Source organism: Cyprinodon tularosa, unplaced genomic scaffold (genome assembly GCF_016077235.1).
Source record: "Cyprinodon tularosa strain WSP-4 unplaced genomic scaffold, ASM1607723v1 ctg137, whole genome shotgun sequence".
In the NCBI taxonomy this organism is placed as follows: domain Eukaryota; kingdom Metazoa; phylum Chordata; class Actinopteri; order Cyprinodontiformes; family Cyprinodontidae; genus Cyprinodon; species Cyprinodon tularosa.
The window spans coordinates 1,025,957-1,039,213 of record NW_024038189.1 but is presented as its reverse complement, the minus strand read 5'-3'; the positions used below and the strand labels follow the sequence as shown (position 1 = coordinate 1,039,213).

The window sequence follows — 13,257 nt, the reverse complement described above, 5'->3', positions numbered from 1 at the left end:
AGGGGATTGGTCTGGGGGTTTTGTCTTTATGCACTAGTCTCTGTTTAAGGGTATCGTTAGGTTTGAAATGTACTGGGATTTTATGTTTGGAGAAAATCCTCTTGAGGACTCTTGGTAACTCATTTCTAAATCAATTATTGAACCATAGGATTCGCAAAAATGTGTTTAGATTTATCAAGTTTAGATTGTTTAGTTTTTGCCTAATGCTAGATTTAATGTTGGGAAAATAAGTTGTCAATGTGGTTTTTAAAACTTTAAAATAGAAATCTGATGTTCTGGTTATCAACCAGTTCCGCTCAAACCTAATCTTTCTTAGATATGTTTGGGAGACAAGAGCATCCTGCAGACAAAAAAAGCTGTGTTGACACGCAGTGTTTATGAAAACACTCATCTAATCATAACTGGCAGGACCGGGTTTTAGCTCGGCCCTCCGTTTATTGTTCAGCTGCTGCATAACTCGGATTAAATCCAGCTAAGTGTTGGGAAACTCGACCACAGGGAAGAATTTCAGCTGACTTCCTGACTCTGAGCCGTTCGCCGCGGACGCAAGAGGCAGCCTGTGGTGCAAGCAGGTCGGGAAAGTCGGGGCTGCTGCGGCGTCGGCCCTTTTGTTTGCTTTTGCATCGTGGTGTCCACATATGAAATTAAACAGTCTGGCAGGCTGTGCAACCCGGCAATTATTCTGCTCATAAGGCTCCGTTTTAAAGAGCCATATAGTTTATGCAAACAGAAGCTGAGTATTGTGTCATGCGTTGGAGCCACATTAGAAAGGAGGCGGGGGGGGACCTTGTCTTAGAAAGGAGGGAGGTGTTTCTGGATCTGAATTGCAGGAAGTGTGCATTATGCATTAAAAGATTGCTTCATTCAACTCCTGTTTACTTGACCTGCGGCTAAAAGTTCGGTTCCGACGATAACTTCTGACTAAACAGGCTTTTTAATGAGAGCCTCCATCATCCCAGATGTCATGGAGTTCTTCATCACGGTAATCTTCTTCATGGTGTTAAACCAACTAATTAAAGTTGGTTTTGTTTGGTGTTTGGATGGTTTTAGTGGTCAGATTACGAATGAGGATAGAAAGTATTTATTTCTTCCCCTCCTAAAGCAACAGAGTGGGGATGTTTCTGACTTAACCATGAAGAAATTGCTTCTAAAAGATCAAAAAAAGCAGCAGAAAGAAACGGATATGCTGACAACAGTTTTAACTATAAGTTTCGGTTAGGTGGAGATTTTTATTTTTTTTTGCAGACTTTATATTTTCACATTATTTTCCAGTCTAGGGCTGAACATTTTTGGATTAATTGTGATGAATCGATTATTGAAATAATAACCCACTAATTTTGTAATCTGTTAATTGTTAAATGGAATATAGAGACTCTAAAACATTCCTTAAGTCGACAGAGAAACCCGCTTAGAGCAGTAATTATATCAACATTCTGAAAACCTATATAAACATTTTGAATTTAAGATAAAAAAAAAAAGTTTTCTTCTCTCAATATGCTCATAATTTGTTTTAGTTTCACCTGGTTTAACTTTGTTAAAAAAAACAATCTTCTTTAAGGAATCTTTCGCTATCTGATTATTAATTGAAAAAATAATCGACAGATTCATCGATTTGCAAAATAACCATCAGTTGCAGCCCTAATCCAATCCTCTGTCCAGATTTAAGTTTGCTTCTGACACCAACGCATTCATGGGAAGCCTCTGCAACAGATGTGTTCTCAAGGTTAAATTTAAAATAAAAAAAAATTGACAAATATAACCTTAAAAATCATCTCAACCGATACCAGAACCTTACTTCAGCTGAAAGATGGTGATTAAAATCAAACCTGATGGAGATGGGTGAGGACTGTGTGTGGTTTGGGGTTATAAAACATGGAGAGCAATGAAGGGGGTGATAGTTTTGTGAGAGATCAGTTTTATCAGGATTTCTCTCCATTGCTTCGTCTTCATTTTGTCTGCGCTGACGCAGGCAGTCTGCTCTGGCTGCTCCTTCCTTCCACATGCGGCGCCTCTGATCAGAACCATCAGTACAGTTGTGCTTGAAAGTTTTCACCCTTACATTAGAGACAGAAAGAAATAGGCCGCTATTAAAATAAATAGAAATATATATGAAATTAATTATACATTAAAAATGGAAATCATAATGATTTAGAGTAGCCTTTCTTATCTGTCTAGCATGGTGGATGATGCGTGATACTGCGGGCCTGTTTCTCTTCCAATGAAATACTGGGAGTTAAAATGAAATTGTGGCATCTAACGCTAATTTAAATATAGAATAGAAAGACTTTTTCTGGCCAAAATGTTTTGTGTTTTCTTCTTGCATCATTTTCAGCTGATAAATACCAGTTTGTAAAGGCTCTGTTATAGGGCTGCAACTAACGATTATTTTAAAAATCGATGAATCGGCCGATTATTTTTTCGATTAATCGATGAATCGGACAAAAAATATTTTTTATATTTTATACTCTTTATTCCAAAATAAACATTTTAGACAGAACAAACAAGCACACAAGTACAGGTTGCTCATTAACTGTACTGGTGTAATATGAAAAATAAATGTTTGTGTTAAAACTACGCAAACTTACATGAGAAATGTAGCTGTACATCCACAAAATATAGGCTTCTTTGTTTCATAAAGTGCAAAAAAATACTTTTTTTTTTTTTTTAAAGCCCCTAAGGGGTTCAAACAATAGGCCCCCCCATTTCAACAAATGAGTTTTTTTTAGACTAGAAGAGTTCTGCCTTTTAAGACAGGAAAGTATAGCAGTTAAAGTTGCTACTTGAGAAAATACTGAACCATAGAGATAAAAATAGCCCTGTGATTCAAATTATAAATTGTATTTGGAATAAAAATGAGAGAACTAGGGGTGCTAAAAAACACATCCTCCAAAGACAGATATTTACATGGGAATGTGGCAGATAATTAATTGACATATTACTGATCTTACTGGATTTTATTCTGCTTTACTTCCATAAATTGCAGGATCTTCTTTACTTTATCTTTGCCAAAAGATTTAAACTTTAAAAGCCTTGCCCTCATAATTTGCAAGTTAATTTATTTATAAAGTAAATGTAAACGCTGCTTAAGCTAATTCAAATGAAATTAAAAGTAAAATAAGTAGCCAACCTTATCCCTGTCTGTAACCTACTAACACGGTAAGGAAAGCATCAGATGAGCTACCTGAGAAACTAACGTTACGTTTCCCCACTTTAAAACCAAACAAACATGGTGCTTCCGTGCCATGTTAATTTGTTTTGACAAAAGTTGCATGTTATCACTTTTTTCGCTTTACAAAGCGCAGGCTATTTTAATTATTGTGATCAATTTGCGCCGTCCATCCCGGTGCATGCGCGCTTCATTTGCAGTCTGGACGCTGAGGCTCTGACTGCAGCGCTGAGAGGGACTCCTGCGGGAGAATGGGGCTGGGATGGGGGAGGCGCCCCACGGCAGAGTAAGAACGATACATGCTTTCACGTAAGAGTCTCCAAAAGCCGCCAGTGACACCGTAAAAAGTCGCCAGATTTGTCGCTAGTCGCTTTTTTGAAAAATAGTCGCTGGAGGGGTCTGAAAAGTTGCTGAGTTGGCAACACTGCACCAGCGCCGCTGGCTCGCTCTGCTGTATTTTTTTTTTCCCCCCGCTTCAGTCAAGTGGATGTGATGACGGCGCGGCGGATGACGCATTAATCGCGCGACACAACTAATCGATGATGAAATTCGTTGCCAACGCTTTTAAAAGTCGATTTTTATCGATTTTATCGATTCGTTGTTGCAGCCCTACTCTGTTAAAAGGAAAAAAAAAAAGTATTACGATTGTAAATCAATTTTTATATTTTTAAAGAACCAAAGAGGAGTTTTTTATTTTGTTGTTTTAATCATTAATCATTGTTAATTTAATACTAATATCTATATATTGCGTAACTACAAAATCAGATAAAATATATTTGCATGTTAATTTCTTTTTAAAACAAAAATCCTATTTGAGATCAGTTTGGGAATAAAATTTGCTTTAAATCTTGAGAATTAGAATCTAATTGATTTTAGAAATTTGAATTGATTGTTCAATCACCACCTTTTATCGCCTCTAATTGCCACTATCCTTTTAAGTATTACCATAAAACATTATAAAACACACCAATACTGCTGTAAAAGTTAAAATATTAATCTACTGGTTTTATTTTTGATATATATATATATACCCCATCAGATAGCGTTCCCCCATGATGTCATTTATGTTGAGATGCAATAAATTCAAAACTCAACACACCGCGAGAAGTTGGGGGCCGGGTGATGAGGGTTACGGGGCCGAGAAACGCAAAAGTAACGCGATAGTTACTTTTACTACAAACTAGTTACTTTTATTGTGGAGTAACTCAGTTTGTTTTTGGGAGAAGTAACTAGTAACTATAACTAATTACTTTTTCAATGTAACGTGCCCAACACTGCGAATAAACCAAATCTGAGAAACGGGAATGATACCAAAATACTGAGCAAGTCGACTCTGTACACCTGAACAGACGCGGCTCCATTGGTCGAGGAAATCAATGAAAGCTCTCCATCTTTTTTCACGATGAGCTGACGGGCTCCTGTTCTCTTTGGTTCCAGGTGTAACGGCTCTTTGCCGTCTGAGAAGGGGAGGAGAAAAAGCCGCTTTTCTCTGTGTCGCAGAAACAAGGCGAATGGAGTGAAACCCAGCACCGTTCACACATCCTGCACGCCTCAGGCCGCCAAGGTGACAGTTCACACACGTTATTTGCATCTCACTGATTAAAGGCCCTGATACTAACATAACTATGGAAATGAGAGAGCACACCTCCACTCTTTCTTTTCTCATCCTCATGTCTCCAGCAAAATTACAACTTCTAATTTCCCTTCAGGATTTTTGAACTGAATGCTTTTAAAGTTTTTTGACGAATCCTTTAAGCTTTAGATGTTTGTAACCGCTCCTGTTTTTCTTAAAGGCTGTCAGCAACAAGGAGCAGCACAGCATATCCTACACGCTGTCTAGGGCGCAGACCGTAGTGGTGGAGTACACCCATGACAGCGACACAGACATGTTTCAGGTGGGTAGCGTCGATTTTTCTCCTCCCTACTGAGGTTTTCTGATGGGGGGGGGTTATATCAGCTCTGAGATTCAATAAAGACCGATTTCTAGATGGCAAAGCTTTTCTCTGGTTTGATGTTTTTCTTAACTTGTACCCCATTTACACTACCCTTGAAAAACTGTGCCGAGACCGGTCCGAGCTCAGTAACTGAGATAACTTATCGTGTGTAAATGGAAAGCAAACTGAACCGAACCGAGCTAGACACAACTGGACCGAGCTAACTGCAGACCAGTTCCAGAGGTGGGCCTGGCTCGGTTCTCTGATAACAAGAGCGCATGAGCAGAACGCGTTATCTCCGTCTGGCTGCACATCCTGATTCACACTCCATTCCAGTAGTTGGCGGTAATGCCCCTCCGGAATTTGCTTGCCAACCAACACAAAACAGAAGACGAATAACTATAAACAACAATCGAAATCTTCTCCACGCAACATTTTAAATAATAGCGCCGAAGTACAGCAATAATAATCAAGCATAACTTTCTGAATGTGACGGGCGCCACCATTTTGATTTGCTTTATTCCCTCCTTCTTCGTCTTCTTCTTCTTGTGTTTTATAGCGGTTGGCGAACAAAAAATAACTGACTGTTACTAAGGAAATATGCAGCGGGATTATTACTGTAAAGGTGAACCTGAAGGGTGCTGAAGACTAAGAAACTGAACCAGAGCAGTCTTAAAGGAATAGTACACCCAAAACATGATTAGCCTTCATTTTCTACTCACCCCCATGCTGAACAACACTCTGGAGTACTTTTTTGATATCGCAAATGCATCTGGAGATCTGGGAGGCTTCTTGCTGTCTGCTGACATTCAAATAATGGAGGTCTATGGCGCCCGAGGCAGAAAGGTCCATAAAAGTCCACAAAAAACGTGTCAATATTCCTCCATACTGCTCGTCCAATGTATTCCAAGTGTCCTGAGTGGGTAGCGTCCATAATTTACTCGAAACAAAGTCATTTATAATGTTTTTAGAGCATAAACAGTAGTTTATAGGATTTCCTAAAAGCGCGTTCACGAGTCTACGGAAACCGCGGCAGACCAAACCAGACGAAAGTGCGCATTCAGCTCGACAAAGAACTCATGCTCTTCCTCAACACTGAAGTCCTCAGACATTTTTCTTTCGTTGTTTCTTTCTTTGCACAGGTAAACAGCACATTTCTTCTTCTACGCTTGCATTATCGGCAGAGCAGACGCTGAATGCGCACTTTCATCTGGTTTGGTCTGCCGCGGTTTCCGTAGACTCGTGAACGCGCTTTCAGGAAATCCTATACACTACTGTTTATGCTCTAAAAACATTCTAAATGACTTAGTTTCAAGTAAATTATGGACGCTACCCACTCAGGACACTTGGAATACATTGGACGAGCAGTATGGAGGAATATTGACACGTTTTTTGTGGACTTTTATGGACCTTTCTGCCTCGGGCGCCATAGACCTCCATTATTTGAATGTCAGCAGACAGCAAGAAGCCTCCCAGATCTCCAGATGCATTTGAGATGTCAAAAAAGTACTCCAGAGTGTTGTTCAGCATGGGGGTGAGTAGAAAATGAAGGCTAATCATGTTTTGGGTGTACTATTCCTTTAAAGAACTTTACCTCTTTTCATGACAAGCAGCCAATGAGGTACGTTTAGTGTGGCTTATCAGAACTAAAGCTGGTTGGACATGTAGTCCTCATATTTTCCTTTACATTTTGGTGAAATGTATTTTCATGTCCTCTCTGTTCACTTAAAGTTCTTACGGCATCCTGAGGCACGATGTCCCATGATGTTATGGTATGAGGAGGCTGTCTCTGCATGGGCTTCAATGAATAAACGCCCGTTTCAAAGAATCGACCTGTGTCTGTGGTGCGTGAAGAGAGCTACAGGGTAGCTCCGCCCAGCGCGAATCAAACCCACTTCACCACCACGCAGCTACAGCAGCAAAGACGCTTCAGCCGAGCATCAGAACTAAACTTGTACAAGCATCAAAAAAGAAGCAGCACATGCATTTTTGCTGCTCTTGCTTCTTTAGGTGTGAACATAGCATAATAGTGGCTAGCTTCCAGCCATGGCGTCCTGCGCGAGCATTGGGGGGTCAATTCGTTTATGTGTCAGGGTATGCGTACATAGCAGACGACAAATCATCTACAACGGACCGTCTTTTGTGATTGGTTGGGGTTATCCATTGATTTCTCACTGTAGCAGGGAGCATTTATTTTAGTTTCCCTTCCAGACCTTCTATTTCACGGTTTCCTAAGCGGCTGTGGGGAGATCTTTAAGCCACATGGTAAAAAATGCGTCAGAAAAGATTTATTGCACCTTTAAGGCATTCAGTTTAGATGAGTACATCTAAAACATGCAGCGCAGTGTGTCCTGAGAACCAGGGTTGGATAAAATAAAGGAAAATACTGGTTCAGATCCTGTGTGACTGTGGCCCAGTCAAAGTTTAAACCTAGTTTAACTTGAGTCTTGAGAATGGCTCTTTGCAGACCTTTCTATGCTCTGGACTGAGCTTGGTAAAGCTGGTAGAGACACATTAAAGAGCAGCGATTGTGATGGACTACTGCTTGTAACAAAAAAGACACCAGTGTCGAGGGTGTTGGACTATCTTCAGTAGGCAGTAGATATCGAACATAAAAAGATGAAACGGAGAGGAATAATCTCATGTTCTTTCTAAATCTTCCCGTTGTGTTTCCATACCTGGTTACAGATTGGCCGTTCCACAGAGAGCCCCATCGACTTTGTGGTCACCGACACGGTTCCTGCTGGCCAGAGCGTCGCCGATGGTCAGACCATTCAGAGCACCATCTCCCGCTTCGCCTGTCGCATCATCTGCCAAAGGCACCCGCCTTACTCTGCGCGAATCTACGCCGCCGGCTTCGACTCCTCCAAAAACATCTTCCTCGGGGTAGGATTCACCAGCCTCTATAGCTAGATCTATTTAGTGCAAAGATTTAGTAACTCTGTTGTTCTTCATTGAGTTTTCAAGAATGGCATGCTGATCTCTGTGCAGGAGAAGGCAGCCAAATGGAGAATGCAAGATGGTCAGATGGACGGACTGACCACAAACGGCGTTCTGGTGATGCATCCGCAGCAGGGTTTCACCAAGGGCTCCAGACCTGGTGTGTGGAGGGAAATCTCTGTCTGCGGAAACGTCTTCATGCTGCGAGAAACCAGGTCTGCTCAGCAGAGAGGCAAAATGGTGGGCAACTTTTTTTTTTACATGATCTGATTTTATTTGCTTCTTGATTTACAGAATTATTCAGTAAATTAGAAAACAACTGAATGGATGCTTTTTTTTTTCAGTTACACAGTACTAATGGTTTAATTTCGCACATTTTAAAACCGTTATTTTTGTCAATTATGATGATTTTCTGCCTACAGCAAAAACACATTTAGGATTAAAATACTGCATAAGACCTGAACAGAAACATATTTCCAGGACTGTCAACTCGCTCATTATCGGTTATTTTTCACGCTAAAAAATAACAAAAACTTAACTCCATTCCACTTATTTACATCAAAGAAATACCATGCTGATAAAAATCCAGTCCACGTTTTCAACACAAGAATAGCGGAGGAACCAGAGGGATGTTCTCATTCTAGTATTATTTATTATGTATTACTTATTCATTTATCTTTATTTTGGTCCATTGAATATGTTTAAAAACTTCATATCCACATTTTCCAAAATGAGACATCCAGAGAAGTCCTGTCTTTATAGAATCTACAGCCTCCTAGAAGGTCTGACTTGTTTAGCTGTTTTGTCAATTAAGGTAATGAGTTCCATCCATCCATCCATCTTCCTCCGCTTATCCGGGGTCGGGTCGTGGGGGCAGCAGCTTAAGAAGGGAGGCCCAGACTTCCCTCTCCCCAGCCACTTCTTCCAGCTCTTCAGTAGGAACCCCAAGGCGTTCCCAGGCCAGCCGAGAAACATAGTCTCTCCAGCGTGTCCTGGGTCTTCCCCGGGGCCTCCCCCCGGTGGGACGTGCCCGGAACACCTCACCAGGGACGCGTCCAGGAGGCATCCTAAACAGATGCCCAAGCCACCTCAACTGGCTCCTCTCGACGTGGAGGAGCAGCGGCTCTACTCCGAGTCCCTCCCGGATGACCGAGCTTCTCACCCTATCTCTAAGGGAGAGCCCAGCCACCCTACGGAGGAAACCCATTTCGGCCGCTTGTATCCGCGATCTCGTTCTTTCGGTCATGACCCAGAGTTCATGACCATAGATGAGGGTAGGAACGTAGATCGACCGGTAAATCGAGAGCTTCGCTTTTTGACTCAGCTCTCTCTTCACCACGACGGACCGGTACAGCGCCCGCTTCATGGCAGACGCTGCACCAATCCGCCTGTCGACCTCCCGCTCCCTTCTTCCCTCATTCGTGAACAAGATCCCAAGATACTTAAACTCCTCCACTTGGGGCAGGACACCCCCCCTGACCCGGAGAAGGCACTCTACCCTTTTCCGGCTCAAGACCATGGCCTCGGATTTGGAGGCACTGATCCCCATCCCGGCCGCTTCACACTCGGCTGCGAACCGATCCAGCGAGAGCTGCAGATCACGACCTGATGAAGCCAATAGGACCACATCATCTGCAAAAAGCAGAGACGCAATCCTAAGGCCACCAAAACGGATCGCCTCAACACCTTGGCTGCGCCTAGAAATTCTGTCCATGAAGGTAATGAACAGAATCGGTGACAAAGGGCAGCCCTGGCGGAGTCCAACTCTCACTGGAAACGAGCCCGACTTACTGCCGGCAATGCGGACCAGACTCTGACACCGGTCATACAGGGACCTGACAGCCCGTATCAAAGGGTTAAGCTTTTTAATCCTTAGCCTATTACCAGATATTCATACACAGTGTGCTTTGCACGTGATTCGATTGCATCGGTGCCTGTATTAGTGCCAGTAATAACTTATTGGTTCCCCATTGTTTATTTTACTTGAACTGTATAGAATAATAACTAAACAAAGTTGTGAAATTCTTAGTTTACAGTATATTTAAGATGCAAGTATTTTAGTAGGGCCCATTCTTCTTTAGTTAAAGGGGTCATAGAACGATTCTATAGGGTATCTGGTCCTTCAGGTCTCTGAATAGGGTGTGTAACATTGGTTGGGCTGAAAATGGGATATTTGCTGTTCTATGAGCCCTAATGCAGCCTGGTTAAAAGCCCTAGAATGAAACAACAGTTTTTTTAGATGAGCTGATTGGTTGGTTTACAACGAGTGAAGCTGCTGAGCAAAGATGCATCATAGCAACAAGCGCTCACTCAGGCCCCGTCCACACGAAGTCAAACCCTGGCCTAAACGCACAAATTTTTCCCCAAACCAGCCTCTCATCCATATGAAGCCGGCGTTTCGGGGGTCTGTAAACGACCTTTTTTTTATTCAGCCTTCAGAGTGGGAAGATTTTGAAACACCGTTTTCGCGTTTCCATCTTTAAGGTCTGACCGAATTTTTTTTTCTTACACGCATGCGTGTTTAGAGGCGACGCTATGACGCATGCGTGTAAGAAAAAAAAATGCGGTCAGACCTTAAAGATGGAAACGCGAAAACGGCGTTTCAAAATCTTCCCACTCTGAAGGCTGAATAAAAAAAAGATCGTAGCGCCGTACTGTGTTGAATGGTTGCTGCTCATGCTACTCACCCTGCTGTCGGGCTTACAACAGAATCTTCTTCTTCTGGAATATCTCCAGGAAGAACAGAGCAATATCGACTTCATAGTTCAGCACCTGAATTTGACTGAGCCACGAAAATGGACCCGCAGGGCAACCATGTATAAATATTAGTGCGCATGCCCAACATTTCGTTTCCTGTTTTCGCCTATTTTTGCTTTGGCACCACAGCGCCACTTACAGGCCTTGCATACATTCTGCAGCGTTTTCATGCATTCGTGTGGACGATCACATTTATTTTACGTCTCCGTTTTTAAGACAAACGTTCTGGAAAATATTAGCGTTTCGTGTTCGTTTTGACTTCGTGTGGACGGGGCCTCACTGGAAAATGAAATTGCTGATATGGTAGGGTGACCAGACGTCCTCTTTTTCCCGGACATGTCCTACTTTTCATACCTTTTTGATGCTACTTCCAGCTTGCGGTTGTGATCGCCATTCGGTCGGAACAGCCTCTCGTTTCAGTAAAAGAAGTTTAGCAAATCCTGCTTTGAACTGTCCAAGATTTTGAAAGTTGTCTTCGGTAAAATGCTTGGAGCAAATGAACAGCTGAGCATCAAACTTTGCAGGGATCTTCTGATACACAAAAATAATCCACGCCTGTCAAGTCTTCGGATCCTTGAGAAGACTGTGAAAATGTTCCCCTTTCACTGGTCAGCCTGGAACACTGCATTTCCGCCCGTGTTTCTGGCTCATTTTCAGTAAAGAAACTGCCTGCTTTGTAATTCTTGTAGAAGTAAACCCAACTGTAGGCTAAACAGCTAAACTGCTGTCTTCCATCTACCTCTATTCATGTTCTTGGGCCGTGAACCAGTGGGCTGGTCTGTATGTCATTTTTGGGGCGTGACAAAAGTACAGGCCAGAACCAAATAAGGCAACATCCCCGAGCTTACGTCAACTCGGTGCTTCATTTGGATTCACCCGTTTTATGGTGGAAGTTTAGAATTGTGAGATTTGCAGAGAAAGGAGGTGATGGGGTTTGAACTTCCCTGCACGTCCATTTCAACCACTGAACTATCACTATTCATCGATGACAATGGAAACTCGGTTTTTCATTCTACGACCCCTTTAAATTCTCTGAAAATCACCAGAATATAGAAAATAATTTATATTGTGTGAAACATTTTCCACATAACTACAGACCACTTATTGTTATTCAGTAACATTTACTGTGCTGTAAGAAAATTCCACATTTTGCCACTTAGTTTTAGTAAAATCATCTGAAAACCTACAACCTATAGCTGCACCCATCCTCATAGCCTTTCAGTCTAACCCTGACATCTGTGGCCTGTTAAAACTAAGTTGGCAGCCCTGTATTTAAAAATGTGGGTTTAATGGAAAGTATGTTAATACCTGTTTAAGGTAGTTTTAATCTGACAAATGTGTCTCTGTGCGTTTTCTAATTCACTGAATATGACTTTATAGTATTTAAAAGGAACCTCTGTGGACTTTAAAGTTCTTTTTTTCCTTCCTAGTGCACTCAATATGTATTTATTTTGTGTGTGTGTGTGTGTGTTATTCTTTAGCAATTCAGGTAAAACAAAAAAAAGAAACATCCGAAGGTCAAACAGCCCCATCTAGTGGTTAAAAACAAAAAGTACAAGAAAAGGTTTTTTTATATACTTTCCTCTTTGACCAAAGTGCTTTACACAGGAAGTGACAGTAATTCCAAAATCAGAGTAAATACAGAGGATAACATTGAAATAGAAACATAAAAAAAGTCAACGGATGAATCACATTGTATTAAAAGTCAGTTTGTGCAAAGATTTAAGTTGTAAGAAGTAATTTATAAGCATAAAAAGTTCAAGCCATGTAATATGAAGCAGGAGCAGATTCCAGGCTGGAACTGAAAAGGCCCGACCATATCGAGACAAACCAACCTGGACATTGGGGCAGCTAAGCAGAGATGAGTGATCATTAAGTCTGTAGATCAATGGCAGCTAGATCACACATGAGGCTGCTGGAGATCAGACATCGATTCTTAAACGATCAGGAAGTAGATTAGATTAGATGAGCTTTATTGATCTCACAGCGGAGAAATTCACCCGTCACATATTGGCATAGAAGTTACAGAAGGTGCAAACAGGGAGGAAAAAGGTGCATTAAGAATAAGCAATAAACATACAGTATATCCAGGTATATACAGTATATCAAGATAAATAGGATTAAGGTGCAAGTGTACATGTATCGCACACAATGAAAAACAAAATAAAAATAAGAAATAAAAAAATGAGAAATAAAAATATGTACAATCCGGATGGCTTATATACAGGTGTAGAAATATTGCACATTCAGCATATTGCAAAGAATATTGCACAGTCAATAAATAAAAAGAATGGAGGAGCTTAGTTATGATTATGTTGTTATTTTTTGCAGCGTTTGAAACCACCTGCAATTATGAGAGGCTAGCCTGGCTAAAACCATAAAATACAGCTAAACTTTAGATAACAAGTTTTAAAAACTAATCTTTTCAGTACAGAGCTGATCTGTTTGTCAAAGTTGAGA

At 41.3% G+C, this 13,257-nt stretch overlaps 1 protein-coding gene across 1 annotated transcript in view; it reads left to right on the top strand.

The window, feature by feature from the left end:
* Positions 1-13,257, top strand: part of LOC119778671 (E3 ubiquitin-protein ligase pellino homolog 1-like) — a 28,208-nt gene that overhangs the window by 11,622 nt on the left and 3,329 nt on the right. Inside the window, exons 3-6 of the mRNA XM_038278021.1 lie at positions 4,604-4,730; positions 4,960-5,061; positions 7,789-7,986; positions 8,092-8,280. Coding sequence (XP_038133949.1) covers positions 4,604-4,730; positions 4,960-5,061; positions 7,789-7,986; positions 8,092-8,280 — 616 coding nt within the window. The remainder of the gene's footprint in view (positions 1-4,603; positions 4,731-4,959; positions 5,062-7,788; positions 7,987-8,091; positions 8,281-13,257) is intronic.